The 24,863-nt window shown below is 44.8% G+C and overlaps 1 protein-coding gene across 5 annotated transcripts in view; it reads left to right on the forward strand.

Annotated features, from left to right (window-relative positions):
• The window catches only part of LOC139386125 (homeobox protein cut-like 1), a 125,788-nt gene that overhangs the window by 65,005 nt on the left and 35,920 nt on the right, over positions 1–24,863 (forward strand). For all 5 annotated transcript variants that reach the window (XM_071131559.1, XM_071131556.1, XM_071131555.1 and 2 more), the window contains exons 6-11: positions 976–1,099; positions 6,142–6,218; positions 6,320–6,386; positions 20,613–20,661; positions 23,252–23,356; positions 24,190–24,378. In XM_071131559.1, coding sequence (XP_070987660.1) covers positions 976–1,099; positions 6,142–6,218; positions 6,320–6,386; positions 20,613–20,661; positions 23,252–23,356; positions 24,190–24,378 — 611 coding nt within the window. The remainder of the gene's footprint in view (positions 1–975; positions 1,100–6,141; positions 6,219–6,319; positions 6,387–20,612; positions 20,662–23,251; positions 23,357–24,189; positions 24,379–24,863) is intronic.

Genomic DNA, 24,863 nt, shown 5'->3' on the forward strand with positions numbered 1-24,863 from the left:
TCACCCCCCCCTCTTTCCTTTCCCACCCACCCCCCCTCTCTCTCATGGTGTCTTCTCTCACCCTCCCTCTTTCCTTTCCCACCCTCCCCCCTCTCTCTCATGGTGTCTTCTCTCACCCTCCCTCTTTCCTTTCCCACCCTCCCCCCTCTCTCTCATGGTGTCTTCTCTCACCCTCCCTCTTTCCTTTCCCACCCACCCCCCCTCTCTCTCATGGTGTCTTCTCTCACCCTCCCTCTTTCCTTTCCCACCCCCCCCTCTCTCTCATGGTGTCTTCTCTCACCCTCCCTCTTTCCTTTCCCACCCACCCCCCCTCTCTCTCTCATGGTGTCTTCTCTCACCCTCCCCCCTCCCTCTTTCCTTTCCCACCCTCCCTCCTCTCTCTCATGGTGTCTTCTCTCACCCTCCCTCTTTCCTTTCCCACCCACCCCCCCTCTCTCTCATGGTGTCTTCTCTCCCCCCTCCCTCTTTCCTTTCCCACCCTCCCCCCTCTCTCTCATGGTGTCTTCTCTCACCCTCCCTCTTTCCTTTCCCACCCACCCCCCCCTCTCTCTCATGGTGTCTTCTCTCACCCTCCCTCTTTCCTTTCCCACCCACCCACCCTCTCTCTCATGGTGTCTTCTCTCACCCTCCCTCTTTCCTTTCCCACCCACCCACCCTCTCTCTCATGGTGTCTTCTCTCACCCTCCCTCTTTCCTTTCCCACCCACCCCCCCTCTCTCTCATGGTGTCTTCTCTCACCCTCCCTCTTTCCTTTCCCACCCACCCCCCCCCTCTCTCTCATGGTGTCTTCTCTCACCCTCCCTCTTTCCTTTCCCACCCACCCCCCCTCTCTCTCATGGTGTCTTCTCTCACCCTCCCTCTTTCCTTTCCCACCCACCCCCCCCCTCTCTCTCATGGTGTCTTCTCTCCCCCCTCCCTCTTTCCTTTCCCACCCACCCCCCCTCTCTCTCATGGTGTCTTCTCTCTCCTGGTCTAGAGGTGACTATTAAAGCGCTGAAGGAGAAGATCCGGGACTATGAGCAGTCCCTGAAGAACCAGGCTGAGAACCTGGTCCAGGAGAAACAGGTCCAGCTCCACAATGACTATGCAGAGAAGGAGAGGTGAGTTACGGTATCTACTAGGAATATAGAGAGGAGAGTTACGGTATCTACTAGGAATATAGAGAGGAGAGTTACAGTATCTACTAGGAATATAGAGAGGAGAGGAGAGGTACAGTATCTACTAGGAATATAGAGAGTTACAGTATCTACTAGGAATATAGAGAGGAGAGTTACAGTATCTACTAGGAATATAGAGAGGAGAGATACAGTATCTACTAGGAATATAGAGAGGTGAGTTAGTATCTACTAGGAATATAGAGAGGAGAGGAGAGTTACAGTATCTACTAGGAATATAGAGAGGAGAGTTACGGTATCTACTAGGAATATAGAGAGGAGAGGAGAGTTACAGTATCTACTAGGAATATAGAGAGGAGGGTTACAGTATCTACTAGGAATATAGAGAGGAGAGGAGAGTTACAGTATCTACTAGGAATATAGAGAGGAGAGTTACAGTATCTACTAGGAATATAGAGAGGAGAGTTACAGTATCTACTAGGAATATAGAGAGGAGGGTTACAGTATCTACTAGGAATATAGAGAGGAGAGGAGAGTTACAGTATCTACTAGGAATATAGAGAGGATAGGAGAGTTACAGTATCTACTAGGAATATAGAGAGTTACAGTATCTACTAGGAATATAGAGAGGAGAGGTACAGTATCTACTAGGAATATAGAGAGGAGGGTTACAGTATCTACTAGGAATATAGAGAGGAGAGGAGAGTTACAGTATCTACTAGGAATATAGAGAGGAGAGGAGAGTTACAGTATCTACTAGGAATATAGAGAGTTACAGTATCTACTAGGAATATAGAGAGGAGTGGTACAGTATCTACTAGGAATATAGAGAGGAGGGTTACAGTATTTACTAGGAATATAGAGAGGAGAGTTACAGTATCTACTAGGAATATAGAGAGGAAAGTTACAGTATCTACTAGGAATATAGAGAGGAGAGGTACAGTATCTACTAGGAATATAGAGAGGAGGGTTACAGTATCTACTAGGAATATAGAGAGGAGAGTTACAGTATCTACTAGGAATATAGAGAGGAGAGTTACAGTATCTACTAGGAATATAGAGAGGAGAGGAGAGTTACAGTATCTACTAGGAATATAGAGAGGAGAGTTACAGTATCTACTAGGAATATAGCGAGGAGAGTTACAGTATCTACTAGGAATATAGAGAGGAGGGTTACAGTATCTACTAGGAATATAGAGAGGAGGGTTACAGTATCTACTAGGAATATAGAGAGGAGAGGAGAGTTACAGTATCTACTAGGAATATAGAGAGGAGAGGAGAGTTACAGTATCTACTAGGAATATAGAGAGGAGAGGTACAGTATCTACTAGGAATATAGAGAGGAGAGGTACAGTATCTACTAGGAATATAGAGAGGAGAGGAGAGTTACAGTATCTACTAGGAATATGGAGAGGAGAGTTACAGTATCTACTAGGTATATGGAGAGGAGAGTTACAGTATCTACTAGGTATATAGAGAGGAGAGTTACAGTATCTACTAGGAATATAGAGAGGAGGGGTACAGTATCTACTAGGAATATAGAGAGGAGAGGAGAGTTAGAGTATCTACTAGGAATATAGAGAGGAGAGTTACAGTATCTACTAGGAATATAGAGAGGAGAGTTACAGTATCTACTAGGAATATAGAGAGGAGGGTTACAGTATCTACTAGGAATATAGAGAGGAGAGGAGAGTTACAGTATCTACTAGGAATATAGAGAGGATAGGAGAGTTACAGTATCTACTAGGAATATAGAGAGTTACAGTATCTACTAGGAATATAGAGAGGAGAGGTACAGTATCTACTAGGAATATAGAGAGGAGGGTTACAGTATTTACTAGGAATATAGAGAGGGGAGTTACAGTATCTACTAGGAATATAGAGAGGAAAGTTACAGTATCTACTAGGAATATAGAGAGGAGAGGTACAGTATCTACTAGGAATATAGAGAGGAGGGTTACAGTATCTACTAGGAATATAGAGAGGAGAGTTACAGTATCTACTAGGAATATAGAGAGGAGAGTTACAGTATCTACTAGGAATATAGAGAGGAGAGGAGAGTTACAGTATCTACTAGGAATATAGAGAGGAGAGTTACAGTATCTACTAGGAATATAGAGAGGAGGGTTACAGTATCTACTAGGAATATAGAGAGGAGGGTTACAGTATCTACTAGGAACATAGAGAGGAGAGGAGAGTTACAGTATCTACTAGGAATATAGAGAGGAGAGGAGAGTTACAGTATCTACTAGGAATATAGAGAGGAGAGGTACAGTATCTACTAGGAATATAGAGAGGAGAGGTACAGTATCTACTAGGAATATAGAGGAGAGTTACAGTATCTACTAGGAATATAGAGGAGAGTTACAGTATCTACTAGGAATATAGAGAAGAGGGTTACAGTATCTACTAGGAATGTAGAGAGGAGAGTTACAGTATCTACTAGGAATATAGAGAGGAGAGTTACAGTATCTACTAGGAATATAGAGAGGAGAGGAGAGTTACAGTATCTACTAGGAATATAGAGAGGAGAGGAGAGTTACAGTATCTACTAGGAATATAGAGAGGAGGGTTACAGTATCTACTAGGAATATAGAGAGGAGAGGAGAGTTACAGTATCTGCTAGGAATATGGAGAGGAGAGTTACAGTATCTACTAGGAATATAGAGAGGAGAGTTACAGTATCTACTAGGTATATAGAGAGGAGAGTTACAGTATCTACTAGGAATATAGAGAGGAGGGGTACAGTATCTACTAGGAATATAGAGAGGAGAGGAGAGGTACAGTATCTACTAGGAATATAGAGAGGAGAGGAGAGGTACAGTATCTACTAGGGAATATAGAGAGGGGTACAGTATCTACTAGGAATATAGAGAGGAGAGGAGAGTTACAGTATCAACTAGGAATATAGAGAGGGGTACAGTATCTACTAGGAATATAGAGAGGAGGGGTACAGTATCTACTAGGAATATAGAGAGGAGAGGAGAGTTACAGTATCTACTAGGAATATAGAGAGGAGGGGTACAGTATCTACTAGGAATATAGAGAGGAGAGTTACAGTATCTACTAGGAATATAGAGAGGAGAGGTACAGTATCTACTAGGAATATAGAGAGGAGAGTTACAGTATCTACTAGGAATATAGAGAGGAGAGGAGAGTTACAGTATCTACTAGGAATATAGAGAGGAGAGGTACAGTATCTACTAGGAATATAGAGAGGAGAGTTACAGTATCTACTAGGAATATAGAGAGGAGAGGAGAGTTACAGTATCTACTAGGAATATAGAGAGGAGAGTTACAGTATCTACTAGGAATATAGAGAGGAGAGGAGAGTTACAGTATCTACTAGGAATATAGAGAGTTACAGTATCTACTAGGAATATAGAGAGGAGAGGAGAGTTACATTATCTACTAGGAATATAGAGAGGAGAGGAGAGGTACAGTGTCTACTAGGAATATAGAGAGGAGAGGAGAGTTACAGTATCTACTAGGAATATAGAGAGGAGAGGAGAGTTACAGTATCTACTAGGAATATAGAGAGGAGAGGAGAGTTACAGTATCTACTAGGAATATAGAGAGGGGGGGTACAGTATCTACTAGGAATATGTGTTGTATTAGAGGGGCAGTATATGGATGGACCTCTGAAACATGACCCTGACGAAGACGAAGAGCAATAGATAATGGAAGAGGAGGGAGAGAGGGAGCACATTACTGACAAATCCAGCTTGCTAATGATAAAGTGGTTTGTAGTTTGTTCGATTTAAGGAAAAAAATGGATGAGAAATGGTGAGAAAATAGGGAGTTTTTACAGTAGCCTTGTTTGGTGTTATAGAATTAAACTGTAAGGGAGTCTTGGCTGATGTCTTATTCTAAATGGAGTTCAGTAACTCATGGTTGATGACTCTCTGTCTCTCCCATCCCTCCATCTCTCCGTCTCTCTCTGTCTCTCCCATCCCTCCATCTCTCCGTCTCTCTCTGTCTCTCCCATCCCTCCATCTCTCTGTCTCTCCCATCCCTCCATCTCTCTGTCTCCTCCATCTCTCTCTGTCTCTCCCATCCCTCCATCTCTCCGTCTCTCTCTGTCTCTCCCATCCCTCCATCTCTCTGTCTCTCCCATCCCTCCATCTCTGTCTCTCCCATCCCTCCATCTCTCTCTGTCTCTCCCATCCCTCCATCTCTCTCTGTCTCTCCCATCCCTCCATCTCTCTCTCTCCCCATCCCTCCATCTTTCTTTCTCTCTCCCATTTCTCTCTCTCTCTCTCTCCCATCACTCCATCTCTCTCTCTCTCTCTCTCTCTCTCTCTCTCTCTCTCTCTCTCTCCCCATCTCTCCATCTCTCTCTCTCTCTCTCCCATCCCTCCATTTTTCTCTGTCTTTCCCATCCCTCCATCTCTCTCTCTCTCCATCTCTCTCTGTCTCTCTTCCCATCCCTCCATCTCTCTCTGTCTCTCTTCCCATCCCTCCATCTCTCTCTGTCTCTCTTCCCATCCCTCCATCTCTCTGTCTCTCCCATCCCTCCATCTCTCTGTCTCTCCCATCCCTCCATCGCTCTGTCTCTCCCATCCCTCCACCTCTCTCTGTCTCTCCTATCCCTCCATCTCTCTCTGTCTCTCCCATCCCTCCATCTCTCTCTGTCTCTCCCATCCCTCCATCTCTCTCTGTCTCTCCCATCCCTCCATCTCTCTCTGTCTCTCCCATCCCTCCATCTCTCTCTGTCTCTCCCATCCCTCCATCTCTCTCTGTCTCTCCCATCCCTCCATCTCTCTCTCTCCACATCCCTCCATCTCTCTCTCTCTCTCTCTCTCTCTCTCCCATTTCTCTCTCTCTCTCTCTCTCTCTCTCTCTCTCCCATTTCTCTCTCTCTCTCTCTCTCTCTCTCTCTCTCTCTCTCTCTCTCTCTCCCCATCCCTCCATCTCTCTCTCTCTCTCTCCCATCCCTCCATCTCTCTCTCTCTCTCTCTCTCTCTCCCCATCCCTCCATCTCTCTCTGTCTCTCTTCCCATCCCTCCATCTCTTTCTGTTTCCAGAACGCTCCAGGAGAGCCAGAACTCCATGTCCTCTAAGCTGGTTGAGGCTGATCACAAGGCCCAGGCCTTACAGACAGGTAGCTAGCTACCAGTCCATTCACTACCTGTCCTGTATCTGTCACACACACACACACCGTTGGCCTGACTAACAGCTGTTGTTTCTTGCCTTTTTTTTCAGCTCTTGAAACAACTCAGGCAGAGCTCTTTGATCTGAAAACCAAGTATGACGAGGACTGCACCGCGAAGTGAGTTTCAGCTGACCTCTGTGTGTTTCCTCCACGTTTCCTTCATCCCATCACTTACTCCTGTGGTTCATTTCCAGTCACTACAGCTCTCTCATAGTCCTCTGATATAATCCTGTGATCCAGTGATCGTCTCCATCCAGAGGAAATCCCAGAGTTGGACTTTCTCTTTGCTGCTCAATAACAGCCAGTCTAAATCCAGGCTTTAGCAATACACTGTAAATACTGAGAGATTATATTGTTGTTTATACTTTCCAAATCACCAAATATACCACTGGATGGGGTTCTGTCTGTACGCCCTTTAGTCTTAGTGAGGGACACTGGGGAGCTGTGATAGTCGCTTATAAAGATGTGTTTGTTGGCTTCTGAATGACTATATGCTCCTTACTCCCTAGTGTCCGTCTGCCTGTGTGTCTGGGCCGTGTGTCTGGGCCGTGTGTCTGGGCCGTGTGTCTGGGCCGTGTGTCTGGGCCGTGTGTCTGGGCCGTCTGCCTGTGTGTCTGGGCCGTCTGCCTGTGTGTCTGGGCCGTCTGCCTGTGTGTCTGGGCCGTCTGCCTGTGTGTCTGGGCCGTGTGTCTGGGCCGTGTGTCTGGGCCGTGTGTCTGGGCCGTCTGCCTGGGCCGTGTGTCTGGGCCGTCTGCCTGTGTGTCTGGGCCGTCTGCCTGTGTGTCTGGGCCGTGTGTCTGGGCCGTCTGCCTGTGTGTCTGGGCCGTCTGCCTGTGTGTCTGGGCCGTCTGCCTGTGTGTCTGGGCCGTGTGTCTGGGCCGTCTGCCTGTGTGTCTGAGCCGTCTGCCTGTGTGTCTGGGCCGTGTGTCTGGGCCGTCTGCCTGTGTGTCTGGGCCGTGTGTCTGGGCCGTGTGTCTGGGCCGTGTGTCTGGGCCGTGTGTCTGGGCGGTCTGCCTGTGTGTCTGGGCTGTCATCAGATGTTTCTGTCAGAGAATAATGTGGTGTGTCCTTGAGGCTCTTGGGCTATTTCAGGGCTGACCACCCAGTTCTGAGACACCAGGGGAACCAGACTCTACCCAACCCCAGAGAGAGGTTCTGTCTCCTGGCCTGATTCACTGGGGGCTCCCTCTGTCACCCAGGGTCTGGATCTACTGACTGTTGTGCTACTGTATTTGTGTAATTGGTTTACTATTACTCAGTGACGAGCTCTCAATGGACACTTTTCACTAGACATGTTCGATAGCCAAACACTGTCTCCCCCCTGATTTTCTAGTGTGCTGATTGGTTCTCGGGTCCCTGTGGAATGCTGGGAGAAAAGAGTCATCCGTTATGTTTTTTTAACATGTCGTCTGTCTGGGCTCCTCCCTCTCCAGCGAACCCGCTGTAACCCCGTGGAGACAATAGACAATGATGGATGTTCACGTTTTCATATGGGTGGTTCCCCACGCCAGTTGTGCTCCGCCCCATGGGTCTTCCGGTCGCGGCCGGCTGCTGACAGAGCCTGGACTCGAACCCAGAATCTCTAGTGGTACAGCTAGCTCTGGGGGCCCCTGGGAGAACTCTGTTTTGTCTCTAAACTAAACTATCTCTGTTATTATGGTCTGAGGACTGTCAAACCAGAGCGCCTGGTACCTAAAACCAAACCCTGTTCAAATCCTTCTTTAACCCTGTCTCCTCCCCTTCATCTACACTGATTGAAGTGGATTTAACAAGTGACATCAATAAGGGATCATAGATCTCACCTGGTCAGTCTATGTCATGGAAAGAGCAGGTGTTTTTCTTTTGTACACTCAGTATTTAATATATGCCGTTTAGCAGAAGCTTTTTTTATCCCAAGCGACTTTTAGTGATGTGTGCTTCCATTATTTACATACAAATGGTCCCTGGAATCGAACCCACTACCCTGGCGTTTCAAGAGCCTTGCTTTTACCAACGAAGCTGCAGAGAGGACCTGTATGTATTCCTGAGCTCCAGCATGTTATCTGGGGGGGGGGGGGGTTAATCCTCTTGGTTTGCGTGCCTGATTTAATCTGGCCTGATTTTGTACTGAATAAAATTATGTATTATCACACAGATTTGGCTCCTCACCAAAACGCCTCTCTTTACCTCCAGTACCACCCATATGTTCTCTATATGATAATACACTGCTGTGTCGTATAGGACAAGTCCATTACACACACTGTACGGGAATAGCATGTCAGACTGATCTTCAATGACAGGAATATAAATACCTTTATGGGGGATTTTACTCAATATTTTCCTAATTCCATGCTTGGTCTGAGTGCCGCCCAACCGACGGTCAGAGGAGTGCTGGAGGATTATGGGAGATGGTGAAGGTTAAGAGGCTCAGGGAGAAGGCTTTCAAAGAACACACACACTTTCTGAGTTCAGCTGCTGAGGGTAGACAGTATAGATGAGTCTGAACTTGGCTCTTAGAGTTTCCCCCAACCTATTTCATCTGCCCTGAACTCTCCATGTCTCTGCATTAGTGATGTTGTTGGATTGATCGGTTGCTAAAACGGATCGATTCCTTTCTCCATCGCTCCCTGCTTACCACCTCCTCAGCTCTCTCCATCTCTCCCTGGTTACCACCTCCTCAGCTCTCTCCATCTCTCCCTGGTTACCACCTCCTCAGCTCTCTCCATCGCTCCCTGCTTACCACCTCCTCAGCTCTCTCCATCTCTCCCTGGTTACCACCTCCTCAGCTCTCTCCATCGCTCCCTGGTTACCACCTCCTCAGCTCTCTCCATCGCTCCCTGGTTACCACCACCTATGCTCTCTCCATCGCTCCCTGGTTACCACCACCTCAGCTCTCTCCATCTCTCCCTGGTTACCACCTCCTCAGCTCTCTCCATCGCTCCCTGGTTACCACCTCCTCAGCTCTCTCCATCTCTCCCTGGTTACCACCACCTCACCTCTCTCCATCTCTCCCTGGTTACCACCACCTCCGCTCTCTCCATCGCTCCCTGGTTACCACCACCTCACCTCTCTCTATCTCTCCCTGGTTACCACCACCTCAGCTCTCTCCATCTCTCCCTGGTTACCACCACCTCAGCCCCCTCATCTCTCCCTGGTTACCACCTCAGCTCTCTCCATCTCTCCCTGGTTACCACCACCTCAGCCCCCTCATCTCTCCCTGGTTACCACCGCAGCTCTCTCCATCGCTCCCTGGTTACCACCTCAGCTCTCTCCATCTCTCCCTGGTTACCACCTCAGCTCTCTCCATCTCTCCCTGGTTACCACCTCCTCAGCTCTGTTAATTACTGTTAATTACTGTTGTGTTAATTACTGTTTTAATTACTGTTCGCAAAACAATGTCCATTACTACACTTTACAATGCAAGAAGATACAGGTAGCTTCCAGTGTTGTAGACTAACTTTCCTTGCTAGCTTATAGCTGAAGCTAAAATCTATTCACTACCCTAGGACCTTGTTTGTGATAACATGCTAACCGTAACGCAAAATATTGCTGATTTCAAAGTAGATTTTTACCAAAAACGTAATTAATTAACTTCGTCTCCCCTGCCGCACGTCTCTCCCAGTCATGGTCGTCTTTGCCTCAAAGTGTGTGTGTGTGTGTGTGTGTGTGTGTGTGAGAGAGAATTAACTCATCGGTTTTAAAGAGACAGCACACACGTCTATAAAATGAGAGATTGTTTGTTCTATGTAAAAGCTGTTGATCAGTACAATAAGTCCCAAACGGAAGGGAAACAGATTTGTTTTTCATCTACAGCCTCATGAAATCAACCAAATCAAGCTCAATAACCCAATGCGCATGGTACACACTCCTCTTGAATATTCATTCACCTGTATTGTGACCTAGGCTACATCTTTATTTCCCCAGTGAATCAATAGACTAGAGATTTACCATTCAAATAAATGATTCCACACACACACCTCCTTGTTCCGGTTCATTCTTCATATGGGTGCGCAGGGGAGAACATTGATTGGCTCTTTTGGTTACGTCTCGCTATTCAGGTTTGATGCAATTTTCTACCGTTCATGTATTTATATCGTATTTATCAATTGTTTAGTCATTTATTATTATTATTATTATTATTATTATTATAGGCCTGTTTGCCCCCCCCCTCCCATTTGTTGGGTCGACATTCTCATTTTTTGGTGATAGCTGCAGTATAGGCCTAGCCTGTTGAAAAGTTGTTGTTTTTTGACGATTTCATTCTGTTGAGACACTTTTCGCTGGCCAAATGAAATTCCAGCTGTAATGTTGTGTTAGCCTCAGTATAATAGAACGATCGCTGGGCCTGCTATGCTACTCACATTCAGACCACGAAAAGGAGAAACCAAACACGCCAATCTTAACTTGTTTATATTTCCCCTATAAACATTGACTGACTTTTGATATTACCCTGATAAAGTTAATAAATCATTTCTGTAAAGGTTTGTTGTGGTGTTGCTATTATTAGGCTCTGCCTAGTGCAGGACAATGAAGGCATTGCGCACTGGCGCGCCAACGGACTCTGACAGTTGATCTTGAGGCTGACTGTTTTCGACCTACCCGGAGTTAGTATAATACTTATCTTTATAACATTCTGATCGAAAATGTACGAATTAGCCAACTTCTGTACGCCTATATCTGTATAGAAGTAGTAGCTTATCTGATAAGTATGTAAAGAAATCCATGTTGATGTCTGGAACATGGCGCCGGCATGTCTCTCTCTTCTGGTCTCTCTCGGCCTAAGCTTGTCTTCCTCAATATTTATTGTTTAAATATTAGTATCATACAGGGGATACCTGATACCTGGCTATCCACTAGCTATACCTGATACCTGGCTATCCACTAGCTATACCTGATACCTGGCTATCCACTAGCTATACCTGATACCTGGCTATCCACTAGCTATAGCTGATACCTGGCTATCCACTAGCTATAGCTGATACCTGGCTATCCACTAGCTATAGCTGATACCTGGCTATCCACTAGCTATACCTGATACCTGGCTATCCACTAGCTATACCTGATACCTGGCTATCCACTAGCTATAGCTGATACCTGGCTATCCACTAGCTATAGCTGATACCTGGCTATCCACTAGCTATAGCTGATACCTGGCTATCCACTAGCTATAGCTGATACCTGGCTATCCACTAGCTATAGCTGATACCTGGCTATCCACTAGCTATACCTGATACCTGGCTATCCACTAGCTATACCTGATACCTGGCTATCCACTAGCTATAGCTGATACCTGGCTATCCACTAGCTATAGCTGATACCTGGCTATCCACTAGCTATAGCTGATACCTGGCTATCCACTAGCTATAGCTGATACCTGGCTATCCACTAGCTATAGCTGATACCTGGCTATCCACTAGCTATAGCTGATACCTGGCTATCCACTAGCTATACCTGATTCATTATTGTTTACATATTAGTATAATATGGTGAATAGCTGATCCTTGGCTAATCCCCGATCCATTAAGCGCTCACATCTCCGACAGCTAAACCGTGAGGTAGACCGCTATTTTTTAAAATTTGTTACACATTGAAACACAACACGTGTTTTTTTTTCCTTAACTTGTTTTTGGCCATTTTTAAGGACACGTAGCCTAACTGTGGATCGTTTGGCCAATGTCGGTAGTTTAGTGATGACGCTGGCACCGCCCAGTTGGAGGTTTCTTTCTCTCTACTCTCGGATCCGAACCAGCACGGGTCTGTTTTCCGCAGTCCTTTTTGGAACGGGTCTGACTGTCTCTGGGTCCATTCGGAACTGTTTTGGGCCTGCCGATGACCTCTAGTTCCCAAGAGAGAAACCCGAAAAGAAAGACTTTTGTCAAGGCTGGCCAGGAGAGGAGCGCTAAATCCCTCCTGTAGACACTGCTTCCCCATTGGCATCCTATTCCCTATGGGTCCTAGTCAAAAGAAGTGCACCAAGTAGGGAATAGGGTTTCATTTGGAGCGGAGATGGAGTGTGTGGCGGAGAGCCAAGTACAGGCCCCGGCCAGGAGGCAGGATATGAAGGACCCTCAGAGGACTGACCGACGATGGATGTCCCTCTTCACTTTACTGACATGCCTGGGGACTTGAACCCGTGTCCATAAAGCTTCAGAGTAGAAGTGCTGGTCTAGGATCAGGTCCCCTCCTGTCCATATAATTGTATTCATTATGATCTAAAAGGTGTACCTGATTTGAGATCAGCACTCCTAGTCTCAGAATCTTTATGAATATGGGACCTGGACTTGGATGAGAAACGGTGTCTGTCTCCCTCTCTTGCCGATCAGAGAAATGCATATTAAACAATATAGGCCTATAGAGTGAGAGAGATGTACTGAATAATGCAAGCAGTTGGATTTGTCACCTCAACTTGCTCAACATTATTCATTACAAGATTTAGTTGAGGTTTAGTGAATGATTTGTCCTAAATACAATGCTTTTCTGTTTTTAAAAAAAATATTTAGGCCTAACTTATTCCTTGCCGCCCATTCTGAAACTGCAGCTCTTTAAGTGTTGCAGTCATTTCAGTCGCTGTGGTAGCTGACGTGTATAGTGTTGAGTCATCCACATACATAGACCATTGATGGGGTCACTACTTGACACCAACAAACGCCCCTTAATATCTGTCCCGCCACCCTCCCTGAATCGTGGCGTTGACCGGTTCAGCAGACTGTTTGTCTATACACCCTGATCAGTTTCACCTATTATTGTCTCCACCCCCTCCAGGTGTCGCTTATTTTCCCCTGTTTCCTGTCTCTTTGTGCCAGTGTATTTATCCCTGTGTTTCCTGTCTCTCTGTGCCAGTGTATTTATCCCTGTGTTTCCTGTCTCTCTGTGCCAGTGTATTTATCCCTGTGTTTCCTGTCTCTCTGTACCAGTGTATTTATCCCTGTGTTTCCTGTCTCCCTGTACCAGTGTATTTATCTCTTGTGTTTCCTGTCTCTCTGTACCAGTGTATTTATCCCTGTGTTTCCTGTCTCTGTGCCAGTGTATTTATCCCTGTGTTTCCTGTCTCTCTGTCCCAGTGTATTTATCCCCGTGTTTCCTGTCTCTCTGTACCAGTGTATTTATCCCTGTGTTTCCTGTCTCTCTGTGCCAGTGTATTTATCCCTGTGTTTCCTGTCTCTCTGTACCAGTGTATTTATCTCTGTTTCCTGTCTCTCTGTACCAGTGTATTTATCCCTGTGTTTCCTGTCTCTGTGCCAGTGTATTTATCCCTGTGTTTCCTGTCTCTCTGTCCCAGTGTATTTATCCCTGTGTTTCCTGTCTCTCTGTCCCAGTGTATTTATCCCTGTGTTTCCTGTCTCTCTGGGCCAGTTCGTCTTGTATGTTTCCAAGTCAACCAGTGGTTTTCCCGTTCTCCTGCTTTTTGCTTTTCTCCTTTTTTCTGTCCTCCCGGTTTTGACTCTTGCCTGTTTGTGGACTTTTGTACCCGCCTGCCTGACCATTCTGCCTGCCTGACCATTCTGCCTGCCTAACCATTCTGCCTGCCTTGACCACTAGCCTGTCTGCCACTTTGTATCTCCAGGACTCTGATCTGGTTTTGACCTTTTTGCCTGTCCACAACCATTCTCTTGTCTACCCCTTTAGATTAATAAACATTGTAAGACTCCAACCATCTGCATCCTGTGTCTGCGTCTAGGTCTCGCCTACTGTCGTGATACTTTTATCCCTCCATGACTGGTTACGAGACTACTGCAGCTCTGTGGGTCTGACTGGCTACCAGACTACTGCAGCTCTGTGGGTCTGACTGGCTACCAGACTACTGCAGCTCTGTGGGTCTGACTGGCTACCAGACTACTGCAGCTCTGTGGGTCTGACTGGCTACCAGACTACTGCAGCTCTGTGGGTCTGACTGGCTACCAGACTACTGCAGCTCTGTGGGTCTGACTGGCTACCAGACTACTGCAGCTCTGTGGGTCTGACTGGCTACCAGACTACTGCAGCTCTGTGGGTCTGACTGGCTACCAGACAATTGAAATGTGGAGGCAATTATTTTCCTGAAGACTTCCTCATATACAGTTTAACCAAGCATTTCTCTCCTGTTCTATTGGTTTCCATATCAACTTTATTTCGTTGTCCAGAAGCCAAAGGCACAATCCTGGTCATATTACCAACCCATCCTGGTCATATTACCAACCCATCCTGGTCATATTACCAACCCATCCTGGTCATATTACCAACCCATCCTGGTCATATTACCAACCCATCCTGGTCATATTATCAACCCATCCTAGTCATATTATCAACCCATCCTGGTCATATTATCAACCCATCCTAGTCATATTATCAACCCATCCTGGTCATATTGTCAACCCATCCTAGTCATGTTATCAACCCATCCTAGTCATATTACCAACCCATCCTAGTCATGTTATCAACCCATCCTGGTCATATTATCAACCCATCCTGGTCATATTATCAACCCATCCTAGTCATGTTATCAACCCATCCTAGTCATGTTATCAACCCATCCTGGTCATATTACCAACCCATCCTGGTCATATTACCAACCCATCCTGGTCATATTATCAACCCATCCTAGTCATATTATCAACCCATCCTGGTCATATTATCAACCCATCCTAGTCATATTATCAACCCATCCTGGTCATATTACCAACCCATCCTAGTCATATTATCAACCCATCCTGGTCATATTATCAACCCATCCTGGTCATATTATCAACCCATATTATCAACCCATCCTGGTCATATTAACAACCCATCCTGGTCATATTATCAACCCATCCTGGTCATATTATCAACCCATCCTAGTCATATTATCAACCCATCCTGGTCATATTATCAACCCATCCTGGTCATATTATCAACCCATCCTAGTCATATTATCAACCCATCCTAGTCATATTATCAGCCCATCCTGGTCATATTATCAACCCATCCTGGTCATATTATCAACCCATCCTGGTCATATTATCAACCCATCCTGGTCATATTATCAACCCATATTATCAACCCATCCTAGTCATATTATCAACCCATATTATCAACCCATCCTAGTCATATTATCAACCCATCCTGGTCATATTATCAACCCATCCTGGTCATATTATCAACCCATCCTAGTCATATTATCAACCCATCCTGGTCATATTATCAACCCATCCTGGTCATATTATCAACCCATATTATCAACCCATCCTAGTCATATTATCAACCCATATTATCAACCCATCCTGGTCATATTATCAACCCGTCCTGGTCATATTATCAACCCATCCTAGTCATATTACCAACCCATCCTGGTCATATTATCAACCCATCCTAGTCATATTATCAACCCATCCTAGTCATATTATCAACCCATATTATCAACCCATCCTAGTCATATTACCAACCCATCCTGGTCTTATTATCAACCCATCCTAGTCATATTACCAACCCATCCTGGTCATATTATCAACCCATATTATCAACCCATCCTAGTCATATTATCAACCCATCCTGGTCATATTATCAACCCATCCTGGTCATATTATCAACCCATCCTAGTCATATTACCAACCCATCCTAGTCATATTATCAACCCATCCTGGTCATATTACCAACCCATCCTGGTCATATTATCAACCCATCCTAGTCATATTATCAACCCATCCTGGTCATATTACCAACCCATCCTGGTCATATTATCAACCCATCCTAGTCATATTATCAACCCATCCTGGTCATATTATCAACCCATCCTGGTCATATTATCAACCCATCCTAGTCATATTATCAACCCATCCTGGTCATATTATCAACCCATCCTGGTCATATTATCAACCCATCCTAGTCATATTATCAACCCATCCTGGTCATATTATCAACCCATCCTGGTCATATTATCAACCCATATTATCAACCCATCCTAGTCATATTACCAACCCATCCTGGTCATATTATCAACCCATCCTAGTCATATTATCAACCCATCCTAGTCATATTATCAACCCATATTATCAACCCATCCTAGTCATATTACCAACCCATCCTGGTCTTATTATCAACCCATCCTAGTCATATTACCAACCCATCCTGGTCATATTATCAACCCATATTATCAACCCATCCTAGTCATATTATCAACCCATCCTGGTCATATTATCAACCCATCCTGGTCATATTATCAACCCATCCTAGTCATATTACCAACCCATCCTAGTCATATTATCAACCCATCCTGGTCATATTACCAACCCATCCTGGTCATATTATCAACCCATCCTAGTCATATTATCAACCCATCCTGGTCATATTACCAACCCATCCTGGTCATATTATCAACCCATCCTAGTCATATTATCAACCCATCCTGGTCATATTATCAACCCATCCTGGTCATATTATCAACCCATCCTAGTCATATTATCAACCCATCCTGGTCATATTATCAACCCATCCTGGTCATATTATCAACCCATATTATCAACCCATCCTAGTCATATTATCAACCCATCCTGGTCATATTATCAACCCGTCCTGGTCATATTATCAACCCATCCTAGTCATATTATCAACCCATATTATCAACCCATCCTAGTCATATTACCAACCCATCCTGGTCATATTATCAACCCATCCTAGTCATATTATCAACCCATAGTCATATTATCAACCCATCCCATCCTAGTCATATTATCAACCCAACCCATATTATCAACCCATCCTAGTCATATTACCAACCCATCCTGGTCATATTATCAACCCATATTATCAACCCATCCTAGTCATATTACCAACCCATCCTGGTCATATTATCAACCCATCCTAGTCATATTATCAACCCATCCTAGTCATATTATCAACCCATATTATCAACCCATCCTAGTCATATTACCAACCCATCCTGGTCTTATTATCAACCCATCCTAGTCATATTACCAACCCATCCTGGTCATATTATCAACCCATATTATCAACCCATCCTAGTCATATTATCAACCCATCCTGGTCATATTATCAACCCATCCTGGTCATATTATCAACCCATCCTAGTCATATTACCAACCCATCCTAGTCATATTATCAACCCATCCTGGTCATATTACCAACCCATCCTGGTCATATTATCAACCCATCCTAGTCATATTATCAACCCATCCTGGTCATATTACCAACCCATCCTGGTCATATTATCAACCCATCCTAGTCATATTATCAACCCATCCTGGTCATATTATCAACCCATCCTGGTCATATTATCAACCCATCCTAGTCATATTATCAACCCATCCTGGTCATATTATCAACCCATCCTGGTCATATTATCAACCCATATTATCAACCCATCCTAGTCATATTATCAACCCATCCTGGTCATATTATCAACCCGTCCTGGTCATATTATCAACCCATCCTAGTCATATTATCAACCCATATTATCAACCCATCCTAGTCATATTACCAACCCATCCTGGTCATATTATCAACCCATCCTAGTCATATTATCAACCCATCCTAGTCATATTATCAACCCATATTATCAACCCATCCTAGTCATATTACCAACCCATCCTGGTCATATTATCAACCCATCCTAGTCATATTACCAACCCATCCTGGTCATATTATCAACCCATATTATCAACCCATCCTAGTCATATTATCAACCCATCCTGGTCATATTATCAACCCATCCTGGTCATATTATCAACCCATCCTGGTCATATTATCAACCCATCCTGGTCATATTACCAACCCATCCTAGTCATATTACCAACCCATCCTAGTCATATTACCAACCCATCCTAGTCATATTACCAACCCATCCTAGTCATATTATCAACCCATCCTGGTCATATTACCAACCCATCCTGGTCATATTATCAACCCATCCTAGTCATATTATCAACCCATCCTGGTCATATTATCAACCCATCCTAGTCATATTATCAACCCATCCTAGTTGTTCACTCTTCACATTCCCCCTCTTTCTAACAGATAGTTTCTGTTAGACTGGTGTTTTCTGACGAATTACATTTTACCAAATGTTTTTGAAAAATGTTTTTGTTGTTTTGTTTTTCATCGGTCATGTGTTGACGCATCCTGTTTGTGTGTGTGTGTGTGTGTGTGTGTATGTGTGTGTGTGTGTGTGTGTGTGTGTATGTTGACGCTGTCCAGATCTGTAGCTCTACTTTGATTTAAGTGATCACATTTCCAGATGTGTTGTATTGTGTGCTTGGTTGGATAAGTAACAGGAACACATCCTGTCGTGTGTGTGTGTCTGTGTGTCTGTGTGTCTGTGTGTCTGTGTGTCTGTTTCTCTGTGTGTCTGTGTGTCTGTTTCTCTGTGTGTCTGTTTCTCTGTCCTGATGGGAAGTTTTACATGATCGCTCTGGTGAGGCGCCACACACAGACACACAGAGCATGGCTTTACCTAAATGGACAGATGCTTTTAACCATTAGAGAGGGAATAGCCCCCATGGTCCATTCATTCTGCTGTATTGCCTCCAGCGTCATGGTGACCTCAACTCAGCTGTGTGTTTTACAATGCTCTATTCAGATTAGACAATAGTAAACTATGACACACACAGAGACACACAGAGACACTTACTGACGCTTCGCAGCACTGCCTGTGTGGTTGTATCAGCACATTAACCTTGGCACTGTGTGTTCCCGATTTTATAATGGTTATTGAAAAACACTCTTACATAGACGCAGAATTACAGATAGCCTAAATGAAGGTAATTAGGCACGTAATGCATAATCACCTGTAATTAAATGTTAGGGTGTTAATGTAATTAAGGATTTTATATGCTGAGTCATTTGGCGTGCAGGCTCTGTTGTGACTGTGTCAGCCACCCATCCTTACAGCAAAGGTTAATAAATAGGAATCCTCCTTGTTGAACTCTGACCTAGCAGGAGAGAGATGACGCCCCTAGCAGATGAGCATTGGGGTACACTATGCGGTGGGAACAGGATCATATTGTAGTGACCCGCTCGATGAGCCATGTTTAAGAGTCCCCACCAAGTCCGTCAACCTTATCGGCGTGATGCGTAGGGAAGTTACGCCAGTGACCCGGGTTAGCTTCCCTTTCCTGCCATTAGCTACCATATCTATCAGATTAGCTATCGTATCTATCAGATTAGCTACCATATCTATCAGATTAGCTACCATATCTATCAGATTAGCTACCGTATCTATCAGATTAGCTACCATATCTATCAGATTAGCTACCATATCTATCAGATTAGCTACCATATCTATCAGATTAGCTACCATATCTATCAGATTAGCTACCATATCTATCAGATTAGCTACCATATCTATCAGATTAGCTACCATATCTATCAGATTAGCTACCATATCTATCAGATTAGCTACCATATCTATCAGATTAGCTACCGTATCTATCAGATTAGCTACCGTATCTATCAGATTAGCTACCGTATCTATCAGATTAGCTACCATATCTATCAGATTAGCTACCATATCTATCAGATTAGCTACCGTATCTATCAGATTAGCTACCATATCTATCAGATTAGCTACCGTATCTATCAGATTAGCTACCATATCTATCAGATTAGCAAACCGTATCTATCAGATTAGCTACCGTACCTATCAGATTAGCTACCGTATCTATCAGATTAGCTACCGTATCTATCAGATTAGCTACCGTATCTATCAGATTAGTGAGTGGTAAGAATCCGAGATCAATTAGTGTAATCCCTCTGTTTTAGTGTGAGCCGGGTTTAGACACACACACACACACACACACACACACACATACATAAACTGCAGAGGTTATTGCGTTCACAATCAAAGGATGAAGGTGAAATTGAGAGGGTTTTAACAAGGACTGCTGCACACACATGCCTTGTGTCCATGCAACACCAATGTGTTTTCAAGCTTTGGGAACCTCGGGGTGTGTTTTGAGTTGTGTAACATGCAACACCAATGTGTTTTCAAGTTTTGGGATCCTCAGGGTGTGTTTTGAGTTGTGTAACATGCAACAACATGTGTTTTCAAGCTTTGGGAACCTCAGGGTGTGTTTTGAGTTGTGTAACATGCAACAACATGTGTTTTCAAGCTTTGGGAACCTCGGTGTGTTTTGAGTTGTGTACATGCAACACCAATGTGTTTTCAAGTTTTGGGAACCTCAGGGTGTGTTTTGAGTTGTGTAACATGCAACAACATGTGTTTTCAAGCTTTGGGAACCTCGGTGTGTTTTGAGTTGTGTACATGCAACACTGTGTTTTCAAGTTTTGTGATCCTCAGGGTGTGTTAGTGGGTGTAGGGATGTGTGTGTTCATGTTGTGGTGATCACTGTTCTGTGTGTTTCCTTAGTAACACCTCCTCTTCCTCCTCCTCCTTAGGGCCGATGAGATTGAAATGGTGATGACAGATCTGGAGAGAGCCAATCAGGTTAGTCTGCACCCCTTTAGGGCCTTGGTCGTTATTGGATAATGTAACCACGATCTATTTCTATGTTTCCGGTTATTACCAGCCCCCCCCCCCCCCGGGTTATTACTAGCCCCCCCCCAGGGTCTGTTCAACCTCTCTTTTGTATCGTCAGAGATCCCTAAAGATTGGAAAGCTGCCGCGGTCATGACTGAAATGAGTGGCAAAAATCGCTGAAGTTGGAGACTTACATTTCCCTCACTAACTTTAAACATCAGCTATCTGAGCAGCTAACCAATCGCTGCAGCTGTACATAGTCCATCTGTAAATAGCCCACCCAATCTACCTACCTCATCCCCATATTGTTTTTATTTACTTTGCTGCTCTTTGGCACACCAGTATCACTACTTACACACCAGTATCACTACTTACACACCAGTATCACTACTTACACACCAGTATCACTACTTACACACCAGTATCACTACTTACACACCAGTATCACGACTTACACACCAGTATCACTACTTACACACCAGTATCACTACTTGCACACCTTCATCTGCTCGTCATCATCTGCTCATCTGTCACTCCATTGTTAATTTGCTAAATTGTAATTACTTCAACTATGGCCTATTTATTGCCTTACCTCCTCATGCCATTTGCACACACTGTATATAGACTTTCTTTTTTTTCTATTGTGTTATTGACTGTGTGTTTTGTTTATTCCATGTGTAACTCTGTGTTGTTGTTTGTGTCGCACTCCTTTGCTTTATCTTGGCCAGGTCGCAGTTGAAGATGAGAACTTGTTCTTAACTGGCCTACCTGGTTAAATTAATAAATAACCCCCACTGGGTTATTACTAGCCCCCCCAACTGGGTTATTACTAGCCCCCCCAACTGGGTTATTACTAGCCCCCCCAACTGGGTTATTACTAGCCCCCCAACTGGGTTATTACTAGCCCCCCCCCCCAGCTGGGTTATTACTAGGCCCTGTTACCTTACTGAAAGGAGGTAAGAGCTAACAGTCGACCACAAGATACTTCTCTAGAGCCTCTGAGTTGATGCTAGAGTCTGTTATCATGTTGAATTTCACAGCAGAATATTGGTTTAAATTCATCACTAACACTCATTACTCATAATGAGGTGTAAATGAACAAATAAGGAAGCAATTACGCTGGGGGGGAATGTTATGAGTACTAAATATTAATCTAATTACGCTGAGGGGGGATGTTATGAGTTCTAAATATGAATCTAATTATGCTGGGGGGGATGTTATGAGTTCTAAATATGAATCTAACTACGCTGAGGGGGAATGTTATGAGTTCTAAATATGAATCTAACTACGCTGAGGGGGAATGTTATGAGTTCTAAATATGAATCTAACTACGCTGAGGGGGGATGTTATGAGTACTAAATATTAATCTAATTACGCTGAGGGGGGATGTTATGAGTTCTAAATATGAATCTAACTACGCTGAGGGGGATGTTATGAGTTCTAAATATGAATCTAACTACCCCTCGGCTCAGAGACCTCTGTAGTCTAAACGCCCTGATCATGATAATAGATTGTTCGGAGGATTGTGGGAATGTCAGTAATGTTAACATGTATTGTTGAGATGACTTGGGGATGTCTGGGAAGGCATAGCTAGCCACCTAATGCTAATGTTAGCCTTGAGCTCAGCTTTCTCATCTCCCACACGGCACACACAATGTCATTCTGTTTCCAGTTACACCTCTGGGTCAAAGAGGATGACATCATGCCTTTCAGCTCTCTCTCTCACACACACACACACACACACACACACACCGACCATCATTTTATATGCGCGGTGTTGACAGGAAACATCAAAACGGGTATAGAGGAGACATGGTGTTTCTCCATGGAGATTTGTCACTTCAGCCTGCAGTTCTGGCAGTTGATTAAAAGCTGTGCTCTGCAGTCTCTCAGTACGATCACCCACTTAGGCTGTGTTAACACAGACATTCCAACTCTTTCTCTCTCTCTTTCGCTCTCTCTCTCTTTCGCTCTCTCTCTCTTTCGCTCTCTCTCTCTTTCGCTCTCTCTCTCTTTCTCTCTTTCTATCACTCTCTCTTTCTCTCACTCTCTCTTTCTCTCTCTTTCTCTCGCTCTCTCTTTCTCTCTCTTTCTCTCGCTCTCTCTTTCTCTCTCTCGCTCTCTTTCTCTCTCTCGCTCTCTTTCTCTCTCTCGCTCTCTCTTTCTCGCTCTCTTTCTCGTGCGCTCTCTCTTTCTCTCGCTCTCTCTTTCTCGCTCTCTTTCTCGTGCGCTCTCTCTTTCTCTCGCTCTCTCGTGTGCTCTTTCTCTCTTGTGCTTTCTCTCTCATGCTCTCTCGTTCTCTCCCTCTCTCTCTCGTTCTCTCCCTCTCTCTCGTTCTCTCCCTCTCTCTCTCGTTCTCTCCCTCTCTCTCTCGTTCTCTCTCGTGTGCACTCTCGTGCTCTCTCGCTCTCTCTCTCGTGCTCTCTCTCTCGTGCTCTCTCTCTCGTGCTCTCTCGTGGTCTCTCTCTCGTTCGTGCTCTCTCTCTCTCTTTGGCGCGCACTCTCTCTCTGGCACTCTCTCTCATGCCCTTGCTCTCTCGTTTTCTCTCTCTCTCAGAGAGCCGAGGCAGCACAGAGGGAGGCGGAAGCTCTGAGGGAGCAACTGACCTCTTCTAACCAATCCCTGCAGCTGACCACCCACATTCAGCCCACCCCAGACACGGTACATTGTACTATAGGACCAGACTGTTCTGATTGGTTGATTGACCTATTGATGTATTGGTTGGTTGATTGCTACATTGATGTGTTGACCTATAGGATCAGACTGTTCTGATTGGTAGATTGCTGTATTGATGTATGTGTTGACCTATAGGATCAGACTGTTCTGATTGGTAGATTGCTGTATTGATGTATGTGTTGACCTATAGGATCAGACTGTTCTGATTGGTAGATTGCTGTATGTGTTGACCTATAGGATCAGACTGTTCTGATTGGTAGATTGGTAGATTGATGTATGTGTTGCCCTATTGGACCAGACTGTTCTGATTGGTAGATTGGTAGATTGATGTATGTGTTGCCCTATAGGACCAGACTGTTCTGATTGGTAGATTGGTAGATTGATGTATGTGTTGCCCTATAGGACCAGACTGTTCTGATTGGTAGATTTATGTATGTGTTGCCCTATAGGACCAGACTGTTCTGATTGGTAGATTGGTAGATTGATGTATGTGTTGCCCTATAGGACCAGACTGTTCTGATTGGTAGATTTATGTATGTGTTGCCCTATAGGACCAGACTGTTCTGATTGGTAGATTGCTGTATTGATGTATGTGTTGACCTATAGGATCAGACTGTTCTGATTGGTAGATTGATGTATGTGTTGACCTATAGGACCAGACTGTTCTGATTGGTAGATTGGTAGATTGATGTACGTGTTGCCCTATAGGACCAGACTGTTCTGATTGGTAGATTGGTAGATTGATGTATGTGTTGCCCTATAGGACCAGACTGTTCTGATTGGTAGATTGGTAGATTGATGTATGTGTTGCCCTATAGGACCAGGCGGTGGAGGCCCTGTCCCTCTCCAGTCTGGAGGCAGAGCTGGGGGCCAAGGACAGGGAGATGGTTCAGCTGGTGGATGATGTTCAGAGACTGCAGGCCAGCCTGTCTAAACTCAGAGAGAGTTCCAGCACACAGATCACACAGCTGCAACTACAGCTCAGCACCAAGACGGACACCCTCAAGGTAGGCTATATATACACACACCTCTCACACCTCTCACACACACACCTCTCACAACCTCACACACACACACCTCTCACAACCTCACATACCTCTAACAACCTCTCACACCTCTCACACACTTCTCACACACCTCTCACACACCTCTCACACACCTCTCACACACCTCTCACACTCCTCTCACACACCTCTCACACACCTCTCACACACCTCTCACACACACACCTCTCACACACACACCTCTCACACCTCTCACAACCTCACACACACACACCTCTCACAACCTCACATACCTCTAACAACCTCACACACACACACCTCTCACAACCTCACATACCTCTAACAACCTCACACACCTCTCACACCTCTCACACACCTCTCACACACCTCTCACACACCTCTCACACACCTCTCACACACCTCTCACACACCTCTCACACACCTCTCACACACCTCTCACACACCTCTCACACACCTCTCACACACCT

This window comes from Oncorhynchus clarkii, chromosome 27, assembly GCF_045791955.1.
Source record: "Oncorhynchus clarkii lewisi isolate Uvic-CL-2024 chromosome 27, UVic_Ocla_1.0, whole genome shotgun sequence".
Classification (NCBI taxonomy): domain Eukaryota; kingdom Metazoa; phylum Chordata; class Actinopteri; order Salmoniformes; family Salmonidae; genus Oncorhynchus; species Oncorhynchus clarkii.